Consider the following 21,903-nt stretch of genomic DNA (forward strand, 5'->3'; position numbering starts at 1 on the left):
TCCTCCTCCTCCTCTCCAAGGAGGCGGTCCTGGAGGGATCCCGACCTAGATCTCGCGAGAAGATACTCCCCCTTTCACGCGAGATCACGCAGGACAGGGCGTTAGGGAGGTGGAAGGGAGGAGTAGTACCCCCCGCCACCTGGACTGCGCATCAGCTTCCCTCTGGCCGAGACGAACCACCCCCGTCACGTGACTAGGGAGCCCGGAGCACTGTGGGAGGTGCTGTTAGGAGGCCTAGGCGAGCCGAAAGGGTTGATGGGAAACTCCCTGCACCTTCATCAGCGCCTTGAGCTAGCCTTTAACACTGCTGTGAGGCAGTGTCTGACTCCCCTCATGAAAAAAGTGGTCTCCATTGAGCATAATCTGATACATCTATATTATATGCACTCGACCATAATTATACACTGACTCATTCCCCCAATCCTTCCACATATTTGACAATCTCCCTATTGAAAAAAACCAAAACAACAAAAAAACCAGCATTTGCTTGCCAGGCACTAACAGATATCTATTACAGAGAGTTCTTCGCAAGCTGGCAGAGATCAAAATTCAAGCACAAATTCTGGCATTAATGTCTCAATAAATATTTGTTTAAGTATTTTTCACAGCAAGCTGTGAAGGTTAAATTCCTATTGTTTTTCTAGATGAAGGAACAGACTAGTATTAGAAATAAGGGAATTCGACTTTATGGACTGCTTACCATGTGCCAGGTCCTGTGTTAGGTAATAAATATTTCATTTTTACCATTTATTTTCTTTTTTATAGTTTATTCATCAAAATAATCCTAAAAAACTGATACTATGTACTCTGTTACTGAGAAACTGAAAAACACAGATTAAAAAATTGGCCACAAACTGTGATTAAACTGAAGTCATTTTCCAATGTGAAAACATATGTCCAACAAAGGCATGCATGAAAGTAAATCCAGTACAAATTTAGACATATGGACATGTAGTTTACAAGCTGTAATAAACTTAATATGTATGTGTATATATATATGGTTATTACTATTATACTGCCATAATGTCAGGGAAACAAAAGTGTTTTTCAAAAAATATTTGTTGGCCAAAGACTTTTCTCCCATGCATTTGTATCCTTTCATTCTCTCCTATGACATAAATGCTAATCCAAGAGTAAGGTTCTCAATAATGGTTCATTTGTTCCACTATTTTCCATTTAACTAGATAGTAATGGAAGCATATATATGTATGCTTTTCATTTTACTGGCCAGTGTATATGACACTTTGCTAATATTTTCACGGGTGACCTATTATATTTAATATTACAATCCCAATTTCTGTTCCCTGGCACTCCCTATCCCTGCTTTATTTCCTCCAAGTCTGTTTTCAAAATCTGATATACATTGATTTTACTTGTTTACTGTCTTTCTCCCTCCACTAAAATACAAGCTTCATGAGACCAGGGATTTTTGTCTGTATATCTAACTTCTAGTACTACTGTAAGGATTCCATAAATATTTGTTGAGCGAATGAACAGGCAGAAGAAATAGTTTCATTCCATAAAATTCACAGATGTAGACAAAACACAAAGTTCTCCATTCCTATCTCCAGTTTATTTTTTCTTATGTAAACATATAGAATAGTTACATCCAAGGAAAAACAGCAAGGATTTTCTCTTATACCAAAGTAACAACCTACCTTTCCAAGATCCTTTATACATTAATGCAGTAAATGAAGAGGCGGAACTCAAACATGTTTTATCTTTCCCCATCATATCAGAAACACAAACAACTAAAAGTGAATGTTTTAAATGAATAAATTCAACACTTTACTTTGCCATACCTGCATTTTTCAAAAGATTCTATTTTCCTGGAATTGTTTATATACATCATGCAAACAGACACTCTCTAGGAATGTTCTGAGATCACTGTGTGCTACTGGACAGGAATAAATAAAAATAAATAACAACCATCACTTTCACAAAACAACCCTTCCCCCCAAGCAAATATCTCAAAGTGCTTACCAAAAATGTCACAAGAATCTTACAAGGCACACATAAAACTTAAACATAGTTCAACCATAATTTTTTTTTTCAAACAGCAAAGATAGTAGATACCAATTCCTAAAAAAACAGTTTATTACTATTCTTTTACCCTTCCCTCCCATCTCCATCCCTCCCCCACAAAATTTCATCCTAGGAAGCAACATAAGAAAAGTACTTCAATCACAAACTATTTCTGAAAGAAAAATGTTTTCATACCTACAAATGGTCAATTATAGGTCAAATGGGAAAGAAAATTAAATGTTGTACTATCATGTTCTCCAGTGGAAGAAAAACACTACTTAGTTTAGAAAAATTCTGTCTCCAAAGTAGTACTAAAATAGCAACATTCATAAAGACACAAAACTCTCCTCTCTTGCTTTCCCCTCTTCTCTGTTCTTAGGAACTCAGGAAGATTTAAATATAAAATCATGAGAACTTTAGACCTGGAAATGATTTTAGAAATTACCAAGTTGAAATTTATTGTTTTATATATAAGTTTAAGAAAAACTGATAGAGAAGTGACCTGTCCAATGTCACTAAGAAGGACATGGGGGAAGGGATATGAAGTTGGTTTTCTTATCAAAGATGAGAGCTGGACTCTTTAAAGTCTCTCCCAGAGTTAAATTCTATGGAGAATATATTTTTCCCAAAAATATCACAAAAAAGGATATTTAACATTTGTAACAATCAACATGTGATCAATCACAAAATTCTTATAAATGGTACAAAGTATATTACATTTTCAAATGTGGAAGGGCTTCAACAGAACCTAGAGATAGCAGAAATTCTACATAAAGTTGAGGTGAGTACAGGAGGAACAGAACATTTTGAAAGTAAGATGTATCCAGTCAGGCTTCTTTACTAAAAGTAGTTCCTGCATTTTAGAGAGTATGATTTTCCCTGCAATAGATTTTAATCTTTGTTATGACAATTAAAAGTCTCGTGTTATTTGTACACAGGGAGAGTAGAGAGCAATGGCTCATAACACAATAAAAAGTATTACTTTCACTAAAATAATCATACAGTCATGGTTTTGCTTTTGGCTCATTTCTGGAAATACAGAAACTCTAGGGATGGTTAGGATTTTTGTCAACTTGTGGTAAATGAAAAATGCATTAATATACATGAAGTTATTAATAATTAAGAGAACACTAATAGCTAGTCATATTTAAACTATTCATCTAGTGACAACAACATAATATATATGGCCAACTTAAAGTGAAAAAGGGAAGGGCGCCTGGGTGGCTCAGTTGGTTGACTGCCCGGCTCTTGATTTCGGCTCAGGTCACGATCTCGCAGTTTGTGGGATTGAGCCCCGTGTCAGGCTCTGCACTGACAGTGAGGAGCCTTCTTGGGATATTCTCTCTCTCTCTCTCTCTCTCTCTCTCTCTCTCTGCCCCTCCCCTGCTCGTGTTCTCTCTCTCAAAATAAATAAACATGAAAAATAAGTTTTCAAAAAAAAAATAAAGTAAAAAAGGAATAAATTATTAAAATACAAAGTGGATGACTCTCAAAGTCATTCTGTTTGGTGAAAAAATCGTCTCACAAGGGAACACCAGAAGATTCCATTCTGACAATCCACAAAAAGCAAAATTACACAATGGAGAACTATTGCCAGGATTTAGAGACAGGTGGAGGAGTTGACTACAAAGGGGCATCATAAGGGAGTTTTTAGGGATGATGGAATGTTCTGTATCCTGATTGCAGTGGTGGTTGCACAAATTTACATGAATTAAAATTCATGGACATGTAGACCAAAAACAAAGGTCAGTTTTACTACATGTTAACTAGAAAATAAAATAAATTTTAAAAAGGAAAGAAAGAAGAAAGAATATCTTTGGTAAGTTGGGATTTTTTTCCTTAATGTTTATTTTTTAGAGAGAGACTGAGCACAGCTGGGGGAGGAACAGAGAGAGGGAGACACAGAATCTGAAGCAGGGGCCAGGCCCCAAGCTGTCAGCACAGAGCCCAAAGTGGGGCTTGAACTCACAAACTATGAGATCATGGCCTGGGTTGAAGTCAGATGTTTAACTGACTAAGCCACCGAGGTGCCCCAAAATTGGAATTTCTAAAAGAAATTTTTCAGAGTTTCATGCCAATGGTATAATTTCACTGGTCATAAAATTACTAAATACAACTCTGTTAAATAAAATTGAGAAACCTGGGCCCAATTAGTCACTTCTAAATTATGTATACTAACAAGTCATGGAAACATCATTTTAAGATTAGCCCACATACAAGGAAATTCCGCTACTTCCAAGTGAATTTGAAGTGTGTTCCCTTACAGTTTAAAACAAGTACCTTGGTACTTAGTTAAGAATCCAACAGTAGTTTGTAAATATATATATAGATACACACACACATATATGTATATGTGTGTATATATATATATATATATTTCACTAGCTCTACAAAGAACTAATAATGGATCATAGCGGGTTTTTTTAAGTTATTTTCTCTTCCTGTTATCCTAATTCCTAAAAATTATTATATGGTTGGGATTTTACACTTATATCATTTATCTAGAGACTCAAAATCAGAACCTAGAAATACTGCTGGATCCTCTGTCACTGGAATCAAGAATATTTAAGACAGGAACATTATTTCTCTAGTTATACCACTGGGACTTACATATAATACATGAGATAAGACAGCATCCCATTAGCTTTATCATGTCTCCCACACTTTGGAACTGTTCGTAGAAGTTTAGAAAGAATAACACGTGTAGGCAGACCAAAATTAAGACCCAAAGATGGGGGGAGGAAGGGAATGCAGTATAACTATACTGCTGCATTTCTATAGAAAAACTTGCCTAACAGAACGATACAAGGCTTACATAGCAAGGTGTGGTTCTAATTATAGTAGATTTTGCCTTTTGAGATCATGCCTGGGTAGTTTTTCACTACTACTTCTGCCATGGACAGAGGTTAAGTGCTTTTTGAGGGCAGATTTGTGTTTGAAATCCATGTCACAACAGTGGCATTTGTATGGGCGATCTCCACTGTGTATGTTCAAGTGGTCCTGAAGTGTGCTTTTGGCAGTAAAGGTCTTCAAGCACACAGTGCACTGAAAGGGCCGTATGCCCATGTGCCCTCGAATGTGCCGGTTGAGATTTTTCTTCTGTGTAAATGTTTTCCCGCACTGTAAGCACAAGAACAGTTTATGCATCTTAAGGTGGCGCAGATAGTTTTCAACGTGAAGAAATCCTCGGGGACACCTGGGGCACTGGTGCCTCAGTGAATAAGCATCCTCCAGGTTCTGAATCTCATTCACTGTACCATGACTTCCTTCAGTATTCTCACAGAATAAGCTCTGATCTTGATTCCCAGGAACTTCTGCCACTCTGCTCTCAACTGTAGAATTGATCAGTGAATGCTGTGTTTCAGAGAAATACATGGTTGCTTTTGAAGAGGTACAAGGCTGTGAAAACTGCTCATTTTCTACACCGGCAGTACTGATAGATTCCACATGGAGGATACAAATTTCGTTATCTTTAAAACCAATATCTACTGAAGACAGCTCTGGTGACTTCATTTCCTTCCTCTCTGATGTCAACTCTGCTGTAGACTGTAAAACATTGCTTTCTTCTTCTTTTACATGAAAATCTACGTTTATGGGACTGTCTTCTGAAATTTCAATTATCTCACAGTCTTTATCTGAATTTTCTTCTTCATTTTTAACATCTGGATCAGAGGACTGACACAGGTCGGTATGCTGATTGTTATTTTTCATAGAAAGATCAATTTCCAGATACTTTGACAAAGCTTCTGTGCACTTTTCCACAATGTGAACCATCTGCAGGTAACTAGCAGCAGTCAAATATTTCAAAAGCTCTTTCCTTTTAACTTCAAGTGCTCCTGTATAGCAAGACAGCAACAGTTTTCTGCCAACTTCTGCACTCTGCAAGATGGTGATTCTGACATGTTTTGACTGCGTAAGTAAAAACTGATCTCTCATGAAAGTGGAGCAAGCAGCTAAAATCACCTTGTGCCCCTGGAACTCGGTGTCATTAATATAAATTGACACATCACAAAATAAATTCTGCTGTCTCAAGAGATTCATTTTCTGCAAGACTACATCTCCTTGCTGTTCAAACTGGAAATGCAGGACATCGGATTCAGCAGCCATGGTCACAATCTAAGCAAAATAAAACACAAACATTGATGTAAAGATAGGAAATGCTTTCCTACACTGTGATGGTAAAAACAAACACAAATCCCAAACCTGAATTGGGTAAAAGAAGACTCAAATTCTAATCTGAGTACGAAGAGCGAAACCCTATGCCACCGTCTCACAACCCAGAAAATTAGAACGCATTTCTCTATGATCTCTTAACACACTTTTCATATTTTTGTTACAGTACTTACTATACGGAGTTGTACTTAACAGTTTCTGTTTTTCGTCTTGGCTAAATTTTATCTATATTGTGGTCCAGGACACTGTTAATACCTACGAGTAAGAGGACTTAACATAGTCTCCCACATTAGAAACCTTAATGTAATCTCCAAGCTTCCTATTCCCCATCAGTACTGCAGGTCCTCATTCTGTTCCCCCGGGGAACCACTGCAAGGTCTTTCAACAGGTCTCCTTGATACCACACTCTCCCATATTCCCAGCCTCCTCAGTGCCACCAGAACTAACATCTTTTAATTTTTTTTTTTTTACTCTCTTCTACTTTAAATTCTCCGTTGTTCTCCTCTACCTCCAGAACAGCCTACTCTTTTTAGCAGATAGAAGATCATTCACGATTTGGTCCTAACCATCTTTTAAGGCGTTATCTTTTCTCGATTTTTCATCTGAGCTCCTTCCATATTGAGATTTTCACCACTGCCCAGACAAGAAGACCCGAATACACTTTTGCACATGTTATGTTTGCGCTTCCAGGTCCTCTTTTCAGCTAGTGATGTGGCTCCTTTAAGCCCCCAAATCACTTAAGACCGCTGTTGACTCCTCCTTCGGTCTCCCCAACAGTCAGTTCCTCCGAAAACACCACGAAAAGGTGCCTGGTTCACCTGAGTTCCCGCAGCGAACGCAGGGGCCGGCACAGAACAGGCGCTGCTGAGGGAACATCTGTTGAACCGACCCGGACCCCAGTTGGCCTGGAAGATCCTGCAGCTCGCCACACACGGGTTCTTCCCGAGCTAAGCCCGCCAAGACCGTAGGCCCTGTCGCCCAAAGGGTTGTAGCACCAGTCCAACCTTCCCACGCCCGCGCTTAGGGGCCTTCCTCCTCCACCTCGCCCTCTTCAGGCTTCCCCACCTGCCCGTCCCGATCGCGCTAACTCACCGACTCAGAGAGCCAGAAAGCAGCTTTCCGCAGCAGCGGCGGCCTAGGCCGGAAGGTGGACTTAGCCTGGGAGGAAACACATCCGGTGTCAACTAGCTCCGCTCCTCACTGGGGGTGGGCTGGCGTCCCGGAAGGACATCCTGAGACAGTCTCCCTTCCTCACTCCCCCCGCTCCTGGAATGACAGAGAGGCACCCGAATTCCGGCAAATCCCATCTCTCCTGCCCCAGTTTCGGCACACGAGCCGTTCCCCTTCGTGAGTTCTCCCCAACGTCCGTATCGCAGACGGTTTGTGAACTGGGGTGCAGCGCACCTATTCGGAATACCCTGCGCCGGAACCGCTGGGAGGCCCTCATGGGCTGTTACGGGCCGGGCCGGGTTTTCCTCACTCGGCCTTCTACAATTTCAAAGGTGGCAGAGGAGAGGAGAGGAGACTGCCATGGGGATCAACATTCGAGATTGCCTAGCTAATGACCATCAGGATCTGACTCCCACCTCTGGATCTCACTTTACCAATCCTTCGCGTGTCCCCGTTCCCCACCCACCAGTTCTGGTCGAACCCAGGCCTTGTATCTTAACTCTTGGGGCTGCTTCCTCTCACGTGCCCTATCCATTCTCCTCCCTATCATCCTTCAAAATCTTGTTCATAAATCACGTCATCCCTGAAGCCATCCTGAACTGCCCTTGAATTAGTTGGCTCCCCGTTGGGAGCCTGTAAAACCCTTTGGCCACCTTCATTATTGCAATTATCATACCTGTAATGAAATCTGTGACCCATCTGATCGGAGGTATTTAGGACAGTGATTTATGATCTCCGCATTCCCTAAATCTGGCACTGAGTAGGCATCAGGTATTTGCCAAATGAAGTTATGTCTGAACCAATTCTGAAAAGCAGCAGCTCTACCCTTCAGTCAACAGGTTCTCCTGGAAGTAACTGACCCAACTAACAATTTCTGGTTAACCAGATTTGCTTCGGAGGCCAAGCTCAGCGTGCTTGATTAATAAACAATAGGAGTGAAGAAAGTATTTCTTTTTCAAATTCAGGCAATTGAAAAGGAAAGCAGGAGGGTGAGAAAAAAGAAACCACTGACACCACAGATTTAATTGTCACACTTTTATTAAGGAAACTTCCCCATAATAAGTGAAGAGGTAGTTCATAGTATGTCTAACATACAACAGACTTAGAACAGCTATTCACCAGCTGAAATAAAATATTCTGGTTTGTTTGTTTAGGACAATCTTTTAGAAGTGGTGACTCTGGTCACCATTTATAGATCTTCTAATAAACTAAAACAAAACCACATCTGATCATCTGATTTACTTCAGAGCCACTTCAGTTTGGAGTTTGTCTTTAAAATTAAATAAATAAATAATGGTGACACGGTAATTTTTTAAAAACCAAGTTATGGTAAAGACAGTCCTTTTTAGTTATCTTGGGGATCCATAAAATACAAATGCAGAATGACTAAGGTTTTAGAAAACCTTTCTTCTCTATAAGAATATGACTAGTTTTGAAAGTCATCTTCCCTTATAAAATGTATTTGATATCAGTAACTTGACCACTTTGAAATACAATCTAAGAAACATGTATAAAGAAGGAGAAAAGTCTAGTCCCACCAAAATTAAGAAAATGTCTCACAGAAACAAAACACCTCTCCAGCCAAGAAATGGAGGAGACTGTAAATCACTTCAGTGGTTTGCAGTTGCAAAAGGTGAGAACCAGTTTTACTGATTAAAAAACCCCATCAAGATGCTGATTTTAAGTGATCAAAGAACGCAAGGCATTTTCTTTATTATTCCCAGTATAAAATCACCTTCTCTAAGACCACATGAGACCATATGAGACCACGAGACCATAAGCTCTGTGAGGGCAGGGACCTTAGCAATCTTACCTTCAATATCCTCAGTATCTAGCATAGTGCCTGGCAACAAAGGTACCCAATAAACGTTTCTCAAATGACTCAATGAACCCAGAAATAGTCTCCAACCAAAGAGACCAATCATATTGAACTCATGTCTTTTAGTCTTCAAACCAGTAACAAAAACAGGACATGAATGTAAGTGAAGGAAGCACTCCAACTTCCTATTTCCCTATGATGAAATGATGTTCAGAGAAACACTGGTTAACATTAATGTCTCACTGTTGCATAGAACTGGTACTCTTTGGCTGGATCATATAAAAATCAGAATGCTAGGTAGCATCATTAAACCATAAAATGAGTGACTTTGGGCATAAGATACCTATTAGTCTTATCACTCAATTTTATTCTCATTTTAAGGATTTTAACAAAAGGTAGAAATTATACCTCAAATCAGATTCACACGTAAATGCATCAAATTATAACAGCTCGAAGAATTCCCTGTGACTATTCAAGTTAAACTCAAGTTTTGGTTTATCTGTACATGCATTCTCATAGCTCAAAAGTAAAAACAAAAGCCCAATGGAAACTAAATAAACACTGCTTCCAGACAAAATCAGATTCACATTTGTTTCCTTCTCACATTATTCTTGTCTTTTTTCTCCCTGACCACCATCTAGCAAATCAATCACTTGCTTGAGCAGAATGTAATATTCATCCTAACCAAAAAAATAATGAACAAAAATACATCCTTCCTGTGATGTTTTGTTTTGTAAAACCTGGGCTGTCTCAAAAAGCCAACAGGGATTCCAAAAAGTGAAGCACAAACTAGGAGCTTTTTGCTGATAATAATACCCTTGATCATGTACTAAATCTTTTTAAGCTAAGAGATAGTGAGAAATAAGGAGAGATTAGCTCATATTTTTAGTCACTTCTCTACTTTGGCCAACCTTGGCCAGGTCACCTCTTTGGGCTTTGGATACCCCAGCTTAAATAAAAGAGGTGGAGTATATGATCGCTTAAAGATTCTCTAAGGGACCCTAAGACTCCTATTACCTAAATCTAATTCATGAGTCAAAAACTACTAAGACTCAAAATTTTCTTTCTGAACTATAACCTGTGCTTTAGGAAAAACAATTGTGTCTTTCCATATTGGAAGATCAATTCTGCATTAGTGATCTATCAAACATGGCAAGGTGGGACTATGTACCTTTTTAGGACTATCTGAATGCAAAAACCCAATTGCTCCTTCTGTGATCCACTTTTTTCATCCATCTTAGAAACTAGTGTACATGAAGAAATGAGGATACAGAGATTATTACAGTACAACAGACAAAACTCTGAAGGCCAAACTCACCTTTCGGAAGGCTAACCTCTAAAACAATCCAGAGACTGACTCCCAAATAGCCTCTTTTGAGAGAGACCATTATACTTTAGCACATTTTCAGTGTGCCTGGGGCAATCCTGATTTGCAAAGCATCAACAAGTACGATACACATTAATTATAAGCATTTGGCTTCTTTTCGGGAAGACCTCCCATGTAAGTGCTATTGTAAATTGTACTTCTATCCTTTGTTAATTATGCTTCTCATGCTAACTATTTGTCTGTAGGTGTTGCCGAAAACATTGTACTCTGATCTATGTGAACAACACAGTGACATGAAGTTGGGCTATAATACTGTTGAAAAGAGTACAGAACAACCCAAAATACTTCATAGCCAGCTCCAAGACAAGTACAAATGGTAGGAGGCAGATTCATTATCAATAGGCAATTAACAATAGGCAGCCAGAAGTTTTATCACATATTCAGGCCAAGAGCAATATCCTCTTATATCTCAGCCTGTTTTCTGCCAAAGAAAAATACTATTCACTTCTCTTAGCACAGCATCTATTAGTGGACCATAGGTGATGTTATTAACTCACTGGTACCCTCAGGATGTGCCCAGTGAAAAGCCTAAAATAGTGTCGGTCTAAAACAAAGGTCAATGTTAGGTAGACAAACGGAATACTCCTTGGAAAAGTAAAACAGACATCACAGGATAAATAATTCAAAACACGAAATGGGAGAGGGCAAAAGGAAGGCAAGACCACTCCAAGTGGTAAGTTGCCTGGTCTGTTAGTGCTTTGACTCACCCCTACAACCTGCACAGAGGCTTTGGAGAAGTCAAACTAGCAAAATCACTCCTAAAAAGATTCAAGACTATTGCCACGTTTTCAGTCAGTTCTAAGTTGTGAGCATAAAGCCCCTACTCAATTCACACAAGTACTATCGTTTCTTAAGTTCAAGACAGCTTGGGCCAGTTTACCTGCATCCAGGACCTGTGTTGCATCAGGCTGTGGCTGACACCCTTTAGAGTCTGAGACTGTTGTACATGCAAAAGAATCAAAATCCACTGTGAGGTCTTGCACATTTCTTTCATTGGCATTATCAAAACTGTTTTTGCCATGCAGCTGTTTAAGATGTTTCCTCAAAACTGGCTTATGTGCAAAAACCATGTCACAATAGTTACACTTATGGGGCTTATCTCCACTGTGAAGGTTAAGATGATCCTGTAAGGAACACTTCTGAGAAAAGGTTTTCCCACAGATCTTACACTGGAAAGGTTTAATGCCGGCATGCACACGCATGTGTCGATGAAGGTTGCCTTTCTGAGTAAAAGTCTTGCCGCAGAGTAGACACATAAAGAGTTTGTGCATTTTTAAATGGTTGGCGTAGTTCTCCAGGTGACGAAACACCCTGGTACACTTTGGGCACTGGTGATGCCACTGTAGGCCTTTGTCTACACCTCGAATATTAGGCCCAAAGACATCTTTTGAGGCCATGATGATATTATCACTGCCTGCGTAAGAGAGGGCATAATTGTGGAGATGGTTTTGTTCTATTTCACTTACTCTGTTTTCCACAGTTGAATTTATCAGGGAATGCTGGGGCTCTGATGAATGTAAAGCAGTGGGTTCAGAAGAAATAAACTGGTTCTGATCTTTTTTACTTCTAACCTCAGATACATCCCCAATAGATTCTACCTTAACAATCTGAATATCACTGTCCTCCATATCCATACTGTCTTCAGATGGATGAATACAAGGTGAATCCTGTTTTGGGGAGCCTCTGGCATCTCCCTGCTGTTCTTTTGACTGGGGAGAAGCACTCTGTGGTTCACATCCCTCTTTACTATCCATTGGTTGTTTTGGCTTTATAAACTTCCACAAGGCCTGTGTGCACCGTTCTACAATGTGGCTCATCTGAAGAAAACTTGCAGCAGTCAAGTAATTGACCAGTTCCATTTCAGGGAATTCCAGCACACCACTATAACAGGATAAGAGCAATTGTCTCCCCACTTCGGAACTCTGCAATATGGAGATTTTCACCTCTCTGGAATCATTCAGTAAAAACTGGTCTCTTAAGAAGGGGGAACCTGCAGCAAACACAATTTTATGCCCCTGTACCTCAATATCATCTATGAGAACTGTAACATCACAAAATTTATTCTCTTCTCTTAATTTGTTCATTTTTTGTAACATTGAATCTCCATAATTTTCAAACTTGAAGTGAAGGAGATCTGATCTTTCAGACATTTTGGCAGACCTAAAGAACAGAAATGTAAAAAGGATGAATTTAAGAAAATTCAAACAATTAAGAAACCTGGATTTTTCCTTCCAAAACCAAATTTGTGTTGTCATATCTCTTTGTATGTATCCAAAAGATATTTTCCTTGAAAGAGGAAGCTAGTGTAACAGCTTTCAAAGGCTGTTAAAATTAGTCCTTACCAACATCAAGTGTCAATTGCACCTAAGGAGTGGACTTGTATTAGTGTACATGGCTTGGCATCCATTCAACTTTTTAAGATACTTAATACAAGAACAGTGTTTGAGTTATTCCAAGAGCATTTTCTTGCTTCTCAAATCAGAATTTTATCAGGTTTCAAAAACAAACTGAAAACATCCCAGCAAGTAATAACAAAGTAACTGTTTTCTTTTGCATGATACTGTGAAATCCTGCTTCTTCAGAGACAAAATGTTTTCCTTTGCTTTCTATTTTTTAAAATAGTCTTTTTTTTTTAAGTTCTATTTATTTATTTTGAGAGAGAGATGGTGAGAGCACAAGTAGGGGAGGAGCGGACAAATAGGAAGAGAGAGAATCCCAAGCAGGCTCTGTGTTGCCAGCACAGAGTCCAACGTGAGGCTTGAATTCACAAACCATGAGATTAGGACCTGAGCCAAAATCAAGAGTCAGATGCTTAACCAACTGAACCACCCAGGCGCCCCTCTTTGCTTTCTATTTTAAAGAACCGCAGTGACATTGCTTGCCCCATCCCTTGGTAAATCCTCTTCTATTTAAACTGATGGGAATTTATTCATACAAGCATTTCTGCAATAAACTGAAAGTCACAAACTTAAAGGGACAATGTTTACACAGTATCAAAGGCACAGGTCTTTATCCTGTGCATTTTGGATAAATATAACTCAAACATTTCTTGATATAGAAACTAAGTAAAATATTTGATATAGAAAACCCAGATGAGCCACTTGGTGGGAATCTGAGTAGGAATAAAGTCGATCAAATGAATAGCTTAGAGATTTTGTTCCTTCTTCTTTATCCCTCTTCATCTATCATTACTCATCAACTGGACTACTAGAATAGGATCATAAATGTTCCTTGGGCTCCAGCTTCTGTACCTTCTAATCCAGCTTCTATACCACATGTCAGCTTTCAAAAATGTTGGCTCTGATTATATCTAACCCCCGCCTAAAATCCTTCTGTGACTTCCCATTGTCTCCTGGATGAAGACTAACCTTTGAGTATAAACTGATGAAGTAAACCTCATAATAATTAAGGTAAACATTGGTGTAATGCATTCAACCATGGAGAAGGTGTCTCTGCCAAACTCTCTGCCTTTCTGTCCCTTTACGTAGCAATTCCCTTGGAGAAAGTCCCTATGTTTTGATTCCAAACCCCCTAAATGATTTTCTGGTAATTTGGCTTCCCATTTGTCTCTCTATAGGGAAGAATGAATTTGCCATGCCAACAGGATAATTCCAGTCCCCTAGTCATTATAAAAAAAAGTAAACTGGCAGCCTGTTTATGCAGCAGTCTTCTGTGACATCAGGTATATCAGCTCTGCTCTTGAGAAATAATCTTAGTGCATCAATAAATTTACCTTGAATTTTGTGCATTCATCAACTCTATAGTGGAAAATCACATGAGACAACCAGCTGTGCTTGGCCACACCTGGATCCTGAAGCCCAATCTTTACAATCTTATCTTCTACAACAATGACTAAGCAAGGCTCATAGAACATCAGCTCCTGAAGCAGAGTCCAGATCTTATTCATACTGCATACAAACTCATAGTGCATGACAGCACTCTATTGACTCCAGCTCTTAGTACAGTTGCAGTTCTCTCTTTAGTCTAGAGCACTACTCTAATACAGACTCTTCTTTCTTCCTTCCTTCCTTCCTTCCTTCCTTCCTTCCTTCCTTCCTTCCTTCCTTCCTTCCTTCTAATCTCTACACCCAACATGGGGCTCAAACTCATGACCCTGAGAGCGAGAGTCAGACACTCTACCAATTGAGACAGCCAGCCAGGCACCCTATGACTCCTTTATTTTACTTCTTGAGGCCCATACCTAACCTCTTACACTAAAACAGTTGTCTTTACTGGACCTATCGCATAGCACTTCCAACGTTAACACTCAAAATACTTTATTAAATACAGTACCCGTTCCTTCCCCTCCAACTGCAAGCTTCATGGCATTAGAGGGAAACATCTCCACCCCACTCAATGAGGCTGATGCTGGGAACCTGCATCTTCTAGGGAAAAACACTTTTTCCTTTTGCTTTAAATTCTACTTATTGCAGCCACATTACTGGCCAGAACCTCTTCTGTTCAAACTGGTGTGTATTCCCATCACCTAATATTGTACTAAACATACAGTAGGTGCTCAGTTGGTATTTGTTGAACCTACAGAATCTGACAGCAGAAAGAAGGAAGAATTGCTGTTAGGAAGATCAGCTTACAGTCTGTGAAAGCATTACAGCTCTGAGGCCACGAAAGCCTAGAAAGGAATGAAAGTGGGAATAAGGGGTAAAGAAAAATAGTAAAAGATATTTTGAGGAACTTGGTAAATGACTAGATCCAGAGAATGAAAAAAAAAAAAAAAAAGGGATGTATAAAGGTTTCAAACTTAAGAGTTCAACTGAATGAAACTATCACTGAAAGAGGTGAAATATAGGAGGGGAACTGGTATGGCACAGGTATATTAACAAACATATACAGACATAAATGAACTTTTCCTTTGTATGGCATTCTGAATGTACAGGTATGAATAATTACAATAAAAATGAGAGAGGAAGGAGGCAGAGAAGCAAATGCAGCATCAGAGAAAAGATGGTGAATATCAAAAAGGAAAAAATCTAGGAGATACAAGAAACATATCAAAAAAGAAAGCAGCAAAACTGTATTATCACTGGTTAGTTTTAGCAATCACAGTATCCTAATTCAGTCATTCTGGAAACAGTGAATGCCCCAATTTATAACCAGAAGTTATAAAAATGACTGTTGTTTCAAGTGGCCAAACAAAAGGGGCATTCTTTCTTAGAGTTTAGCTTGTCCTTAGTCACCCTCAGGTCAGTATTTTTCTACACATACCCAAAAATGATCATTAATTGCTTCCATCTATAGGAGACAATACACACAGTGTTTGAGACAACTATCCTCAGAAATAACTGTTCCTTGAAGCTCCAAAGATGAGGAGCTGGAGTACTTCCTATCAATCAGCCTCAAGAAACTTAACAGCGAGAGCAGCCCAACAGTTACCAAAGAAAGTGCTGGCTTTGATTGCTCTGCTCTAGTCTCAGAATGTGAGGAAAATTGTTCTGTTTACTTTAAGTTTTCCTAATATGTGTCAGTGCACTCTATTGGCTGTCTATGATACACTCTTATTTCTGGGTCATGTAGTTTATCCCTTAATCAATTGCTGTTACTAGTTTCTCTTTTCAATACAATTTTAGTTATTTGAGGGCAAGGACCAACTGTTACTTGTTTTTTTAATATTTTTATTAAAAAATTTTTCCTAAATGCTTATTTATTTTTGAGAGAGAGAGAGAGAGAGAGAGAGAATGGGGGAGGGGCAGAGAGAGAGGGAGACACAGAATCTGAAGCAGGCTCCAGGCTCTGAGCTGCCAGCACAGAGCCTGACGTGGGGATCGAACTCACAAACCACAAGATCATGACCTGAGCCGAAGTGCCATGCCTGCCACTGGACTGAGCCACCCAGGTGTCCCACAACTGTTACTTTTTATACAGCTCATTCAACAAGACCAGCACAATAATTAACTCGTTAATATTCCCTATGAAATCATTATTGTACTATGGTGGAGATGCTCTTCGTTATCATCTTTTCCGCTTTTGAGTGTCCTGGGGAAACTTCTTCTTGGGTTTGTTTCCAAAATGGCTTTGACAATGTAAAACCAAATTTTAAATATATATATACACATATATATATATATACACATATATATGTGTATATATATATGTGTATATACATATACACATATGTATATACATATATTTTTTTTTACTTTTGAAAAATGTCAAAATAGAAAGGAATAACTGTGTTTCTTATAAACTGGCTTAACAACATGAGAAATAGTAGCTAATCTTCATTGAATCCTTGCTATGTCCCAGGTATAGTGCTAAGTGCTTTACCTAAATTGACCCACCTAATCCTCAAAATCTCTAAGAGGTAGGTTTTATTATCATCTCCATTTTGCATATGAAGTCTTGGAGGATATAAGAAACTTGTTCAACTTATGAGAGGTGGAAAGTATTAAGTGTTAGAGCTGGAAATTGGGCCCAAGCTACATGATGCCAAAATCCATGTATGAAACAAGACTAGCTGAAGTTTTATGAATAATGTTAACTGGGTAACTGCTCAGACTTCCTTTCTCATATCCATTCAGCTGTACAGTTATGATTTTCATACTTTTGTGTATTCAGTTATGCTTCAATAAAAGGTTTAAGTTAAAAAACAAAAGAGTACAATGTAAAGCCAAGTTTGTGTCAACTCTAGAGAACTTTAATAGGAAACCATTTGGGTACGAGTCGTATTCTTGATTGCATTTTATTCCCTCAGCCTTGTTTTTTATCTTTGTTTGTCACCTATGTTATGTTATTTTCCCATCTTTTGTGTATTTATATTTGTACACTAAGTCTGAATGTCATTTGCAAATAAAAGGGACTGTAGTTAACTTCTAAGCATAGTAGTAGTTTTTCCTAAATTTCCTAAAAATCACTCACATAATTCTAGATTATAGTAGAGCTTCTAGTAACTAAAAGTAAAGAACTTATCAGGTAGAAGAGGGACTTGGTCACCACATTGTTGATTCTTTTCACAGAATGACTTCCAAATTCTCTCTCTTTATTCCAGCATTGCCACAGTTCAGGCCCTTATCATCCATTGCCTAGGTGATTGCAATTATATCTGCATACTGCCCAGTTTCTATTAGCAAGCTCTGAATGACCTATTTCTCACACATCACTGTAATAGGAGTATTCTCACTTAAGATCACTTTTTCTGGGGTGCCTGCGTGGCTCAGTTGGTTAAGCATCCAACTCTTGATTTCATTTCAGGTCATGATCCTACAGTTCGTGGGTTCAAGGCCCACATCAGGCCATGCACTCACAGTGTGGGACCTGCTTGGGATTCTCAGTCTCTCTCTCCCTCTCTGCCCCTTCCCCTGCTTGCGTGCATGCGCGCGCTCTCTCAAAATAAACATTTTTTTAAAAGATCACTTTCTCTTTGTTATATTTATACAATTCTTTCATAATTATCTCCATAACAAATGTGCCAACTGATCTGAAAATTCCTGTTCAAACAGGAGTAACCAAAAAGGATCAATGGATATTCTAAGTTGGACAATGTTTATTGCTGTGCTACAGGCAATGAGAAAATATCCAAGTTTCTTATTTCATTTAAAAAAAAAAATATTTATTTCTTTTTGACTGAGAGAGAGAGCAAGCATGAGCGGGGAAGGGGCAGAAAGAGAAGTGGACAGAATATCTGAAAGGGGCTCTGCGCTGACAGCAGCAAGCCTGATGCAGGGCTCAAACTCATGACAGGAGTCGAAGTCAGAGGTTCAACCGACTGAGCCACCCAGGCGCTCCAACCAAGTTTCTTATTTCAAATGCCTCTAATAACGACTTACAAGGAAAACTTTTCTATTCCATATACTAAACTCCCAAGCTGTAGGTCAGTCTCTTTTCTCATCTATCTCATGAAAGTACCCTTATCTTTCAACTTAGCACTCATAACTACGTGGAAATTTTTCTTTGTCTCTCATTAACACCATACTTCATTTTCAAAAAGGTTACATTATATTACAGCCTTTATCTCTGTAAGCCTCAATCTTTTTCTTCTTATGGGTAACTTTTATGGCACTACATTCTCCCAAATTCTCAATCTTTTATTTTGTTTTTACTTTTAATTTTAAGTAATATACACAGAAATATATCTTCCTTGGAAAAAAAATTTTTAACTTTATTTATTTTGAGAACGAGAGAGGGTGCATGTGTGTGCTAGCAGGAGAGGGGCAGAAAGAGAGAAAGAGAGAGAGAATCCCAAACAGGCTCTGCACTGTCAGCGTGGAGCCAGACGCAGGGCTTGAACTCACGATTTGTGAGATCATAACCTGAGCCGAAATCAAGAGTCACACGCTTAACTCACTGAGCCACCCAGTCGCCCCTACATTCTCTAAAAAAAAATCTCAAAATCCCCATCCTCATGGCCAACCTTAACCAAACTTAACTTTACCTCAAGCTACTCAAAAGTACCTGCCTTAGGCCACTATTCTATCATATGAAATGTATGATGCCTAAACTCCTGCACTGTCTAAAACCCAGCAAATCAAAAGTAAGTATCAGTGGAGAATACCTCTGAGAACAGTGGACATGAAGGAGGTGGTATGCTATTACTCTAATAGATCGAGATAGAAATAATGAGGGCCTGAACATTGACAACAATCATATAGATACAGAGAGGAAACAGATTTGAGAGATATTTCAAAGAACTGATGGACTGCTGACCAAGGTGGGGTTCAAGAAAGGATAGTTTAAGATGACTCCAAGCCATTAGACTTGAATGACTGGATTAATTTGGCAGATTGCCACTCAATAAGCTAGGGAATATTAGAGGGGATGAAAATGGGTCTGGTCTTAAAACGTTTAGCCAGAGAATCCTACATGACATAATGGGGAAGATCCATTACCTCGCTAGACATGGGTGCGAAGCTGAAGAGGAGACCCAATTATACATAGTAAGTGATCAATGAAAGTATGGCATAAATTGACCTAATTGTGAAAGAAACTGACCTAAAATGGCACTGACTTGAATAGGATCTAAGACAGAAAAAGAGAAATAAAAATCAAATATATAATACAAACATAAGCCCATTACTTACCTGCTCAATTCAGATCTCCTTCCAAGCCTCTCAATTTTTTTATCAATGAATCTATCTTTGCCTAAATTCTTCCCATTCCTGCCAGCCCATATTCACTCACTGCTTAGTGCAGTGGATTAAACTACGGTTTCTGAAGCCTTATTTCCTAGGATCAAAACCCTGTTCAACCACTTTACTAGTTGTGTGATCCTGGGCAAGTTAATTAACCACTTCTGTGCTTCAGTTTTCCCAACTGTCAAATAGTAATATTACTTTATAGGGTTGTTATGGGAAATTAAAAATTAGGTTAATGTTTTAAAGAGCTTAGAACGGTGTCTGGAATGTGCTTGATAAGCATTTGTTAGGTGAATAAACAAATAAAGCCTGTCGACTTTCTTTGTGAAATCCTTCACATGTGATCTTTTCTCATTCTCATTTAACACCAAACCAGTTGAGGTCCTCGTTATTTCATATATCACCACCTCATCACTCTACTAAAATTGTTTTTTAAAAGGTCTCTAATGATCTCTCTCTTTTTTAAAGTAATCTCTATGCCCAACCTGGGGCTCGAACTCTTGACCCCAAGATCAAGAGCCAAATGCTCTATGGGCAGAGCCAGTCAGGCGCCCCACTAATGATCTCTAACTAAAGAAATACAATTTTTTTTTTTCTCATTCCCCAAATGCTCTGCATGCATTGTCCCGTGCACCTTCCTCAAAATTTTCTCTTGATTCTGGGTCTTCTTGGACCCTGCACTTTTATACATTATCCCCTACCTCTGTTTTTGCTGTCCCACCATTTCCTCTTTCTGCTTCATAAATGCAGCCATTCTCCCCAAATATTCCCATCTTTCTCACTACTTACTTCCTGATGCCAAATATTACCACAGCTTCTACTTTCATAGCAATAACTGAAACTTTTACCTCTAGCTACAACACTGGGGTTGAGCTGCGGATTTTCATTTCCAACTCTTTACTGGAGAGTTTTATGTGGCTATTCTATTATACCTTTAATTCAATATATCCAAAAAATAAATTTGCACTCTACACTGATTATGGTTTTGTTGCTGATAATGGCATCAACATTCTCCAAATACCAAAGGCCTAAAACCTAGGAATCAGCTTTGCTACCTCTTTACCCCTCAACATCCAATTTATTACGGAGTCTTCACATCATTCACTCCAGCATACTTCCCTTCTTTCCAGTTATACTGTCATAACTCCATTTCAGGACTTCATTAGCTTTCACTAGGCTTATCCCATTACTGCTTCAAAAGAATTTCCAATAAGAATACCCAGACGTTAGCTGAAGAATCCATAATCAGCTTATACGTTCCTTTTCTATAGACTGACTTCTAGAACAACGTGGCTTTCTACAGAGCAAATCTGACTGTATAAGTCTCCTGCTTAAACCTCCTTAAAAACTACCCATCTCTTTTAGGGTTAAACCTTTCACTATCTGGACCTCAGCCTACTTGCCCAGCCTCTTATCTCATCCTATGCACAAGAGCCCCCTATTTCCTCCTCTTCACACACAATTTACCCTCAGGCATTCCTTCACAGCCTTGCAAACTGTTCCTTCTGCCTGAAAAGCTCTTCTCCACTTTATCCTCCCCATTTAGACGTCAATTTCATTCTTCAGCTTTCCTAGCAACTGCCCCTTAAGCAGTTCACACACATACGACTGATATATATATCGCAAGAGTAATTATTTGTTTATATCTGGCTCCCAAACTTGACCCTGGAAAACTGGAAGGGTATCTTACGAAGCCTCCGTGCCTGGCATAGAGTCAGCAATAGAAAAGGTGCTGTGGCCAGTGGCCGATTTGGGGGAAACCCCGGCAAAAGTGTAACCTAGGTCAGCACGCATAGTGAGTCTAGCGGGCTGGCACTGAGGCCTTGCCAGCGCCTCAGCTCCGGCACTTCTTACAAGATGCCAGAGTCAGGCGTCCAAGCCAACTGCTGGGCCCTGGGCTGGGGTCCCAGGAAGAGGTCCCTAGGGCATAGTTAGGCTCCCCACTCCAGGCGCGGGGAAGGGAAAGGGGCGGGGCACAGCATGGGCCGGGTCAAGGGTTCCTTAAGTTTCTCCGGGCCTAGGCCAGCTCCTCGACCCCATCCCAGAGCAGGTCCCAGCCAATCTAGGGCCCCAAGGGGGCTCCCTCTTGAGAGACCCCGTACCCCTGCCCGGCGCTCCAGCCGCCTCCGCACTTACAGACCCGGGAGAAGGCCACCGTCAGGATCCGGCACCGCCAGGAGCTCCGGCCCCTCGGGGCTCCGGGAAGGGGGAGGGGCAGGGAACCCGAGCCAAAGGGGGACCCA

General features: G+C 39.6%; 2 protein-coding genes across 7 annotated transcripts; both read right to left on the reverse strand.

Annotated features, from left to right (window-relative positions):
• Positions 1–3,986: 3,986 nt before the first annotated feature.
• ZBTB6 (zinc finger and BTB domain containing 6) lies at positions 3,987–21,888 on the reverse strand. 4 transcript variants are annotated; one of them, XM_040482257.1, is made up of 3 exons: positions 21,797–21,878; positions 7,291–7,464; positions 3,987–6,141 (listed from the first exon to the last, which is right to left on the reverse strand). In XM_040482257.1, exon 3 carries the CDS (start codon positions 6,130–6,132, stop codon positions 4,861–4,863), a length of 1,272 nt encoding a protein of 423 aa, XP_040338191.1. In that variant the 5' UTR covers positions 6,133–6,141; positions 7,291–7,464; positions 21,797–21,878; the 3' UTR covers positions 3,987–4,860. The 4 variants fall into 4 exon arrangements, with proteins under 4 accessions (XP_040338191.1, XP_040338192.1, XP_040338193.1 ...); XM_040482258.1 differs by having other exon boundaries at positions 21,801–21,842; XM_040482259.1 differs by lacking the exon at positions 7,291–7,464 and having other exon boundaries at positions 21,797–21,888.
• On the reverse strand, positions 8,389–21,877 carry ZBTB26 (zinc finger and BTB domain containing 26). Of its 3 annotated transcripts, none has more exons than XM_040482253.1 (2): positions 21,797–21,877; positions 8,389–12,734 (listed from the first exon to the last, which is right to left on the reverse strand). In XM_040482253.1, exon 2 carries the CDS (start codon positions 12,722–12,724, stop codon positions 11,399–11,401), a length of 1,326 nt encoding a protein of 441 aa, XP_040338187.1. In that variant the 5' UTR covers positions 12,725–12,734; positions 21,797–21,877; the 3' UTR covers positions 8,389–11,398. The 3 variants fall into 3 exon arrangements, with proteins under 3 accessions (XP_040338187.1, XP_040338188.1, XP_040338189.1); XM_040482254.1 differs by having other exon boundaries at positions 21,801–21,872; XM_040482255.1 differs by having other exon boundaries at positions 21,763–21,847.
• Positions 21,889–21,903: the final 15 nt, after the last annotated feature.

This window comes from Herpailurus yagouaroundi, unplaced genomic scaffold (assembly GCF_014898765.1).
Source record: "Herpailurus yagouaroundi ecotype Mexico unplaced genomic scaffold, PumYag 160, whole genome shotgun sequence".
NCBI classification, from domain to species: Eukaryota; Metazoa; Chordata; class Mammalia; order Carnivora; family Felidae; genus Herpailurus; species Herpailurus yagouaroundi.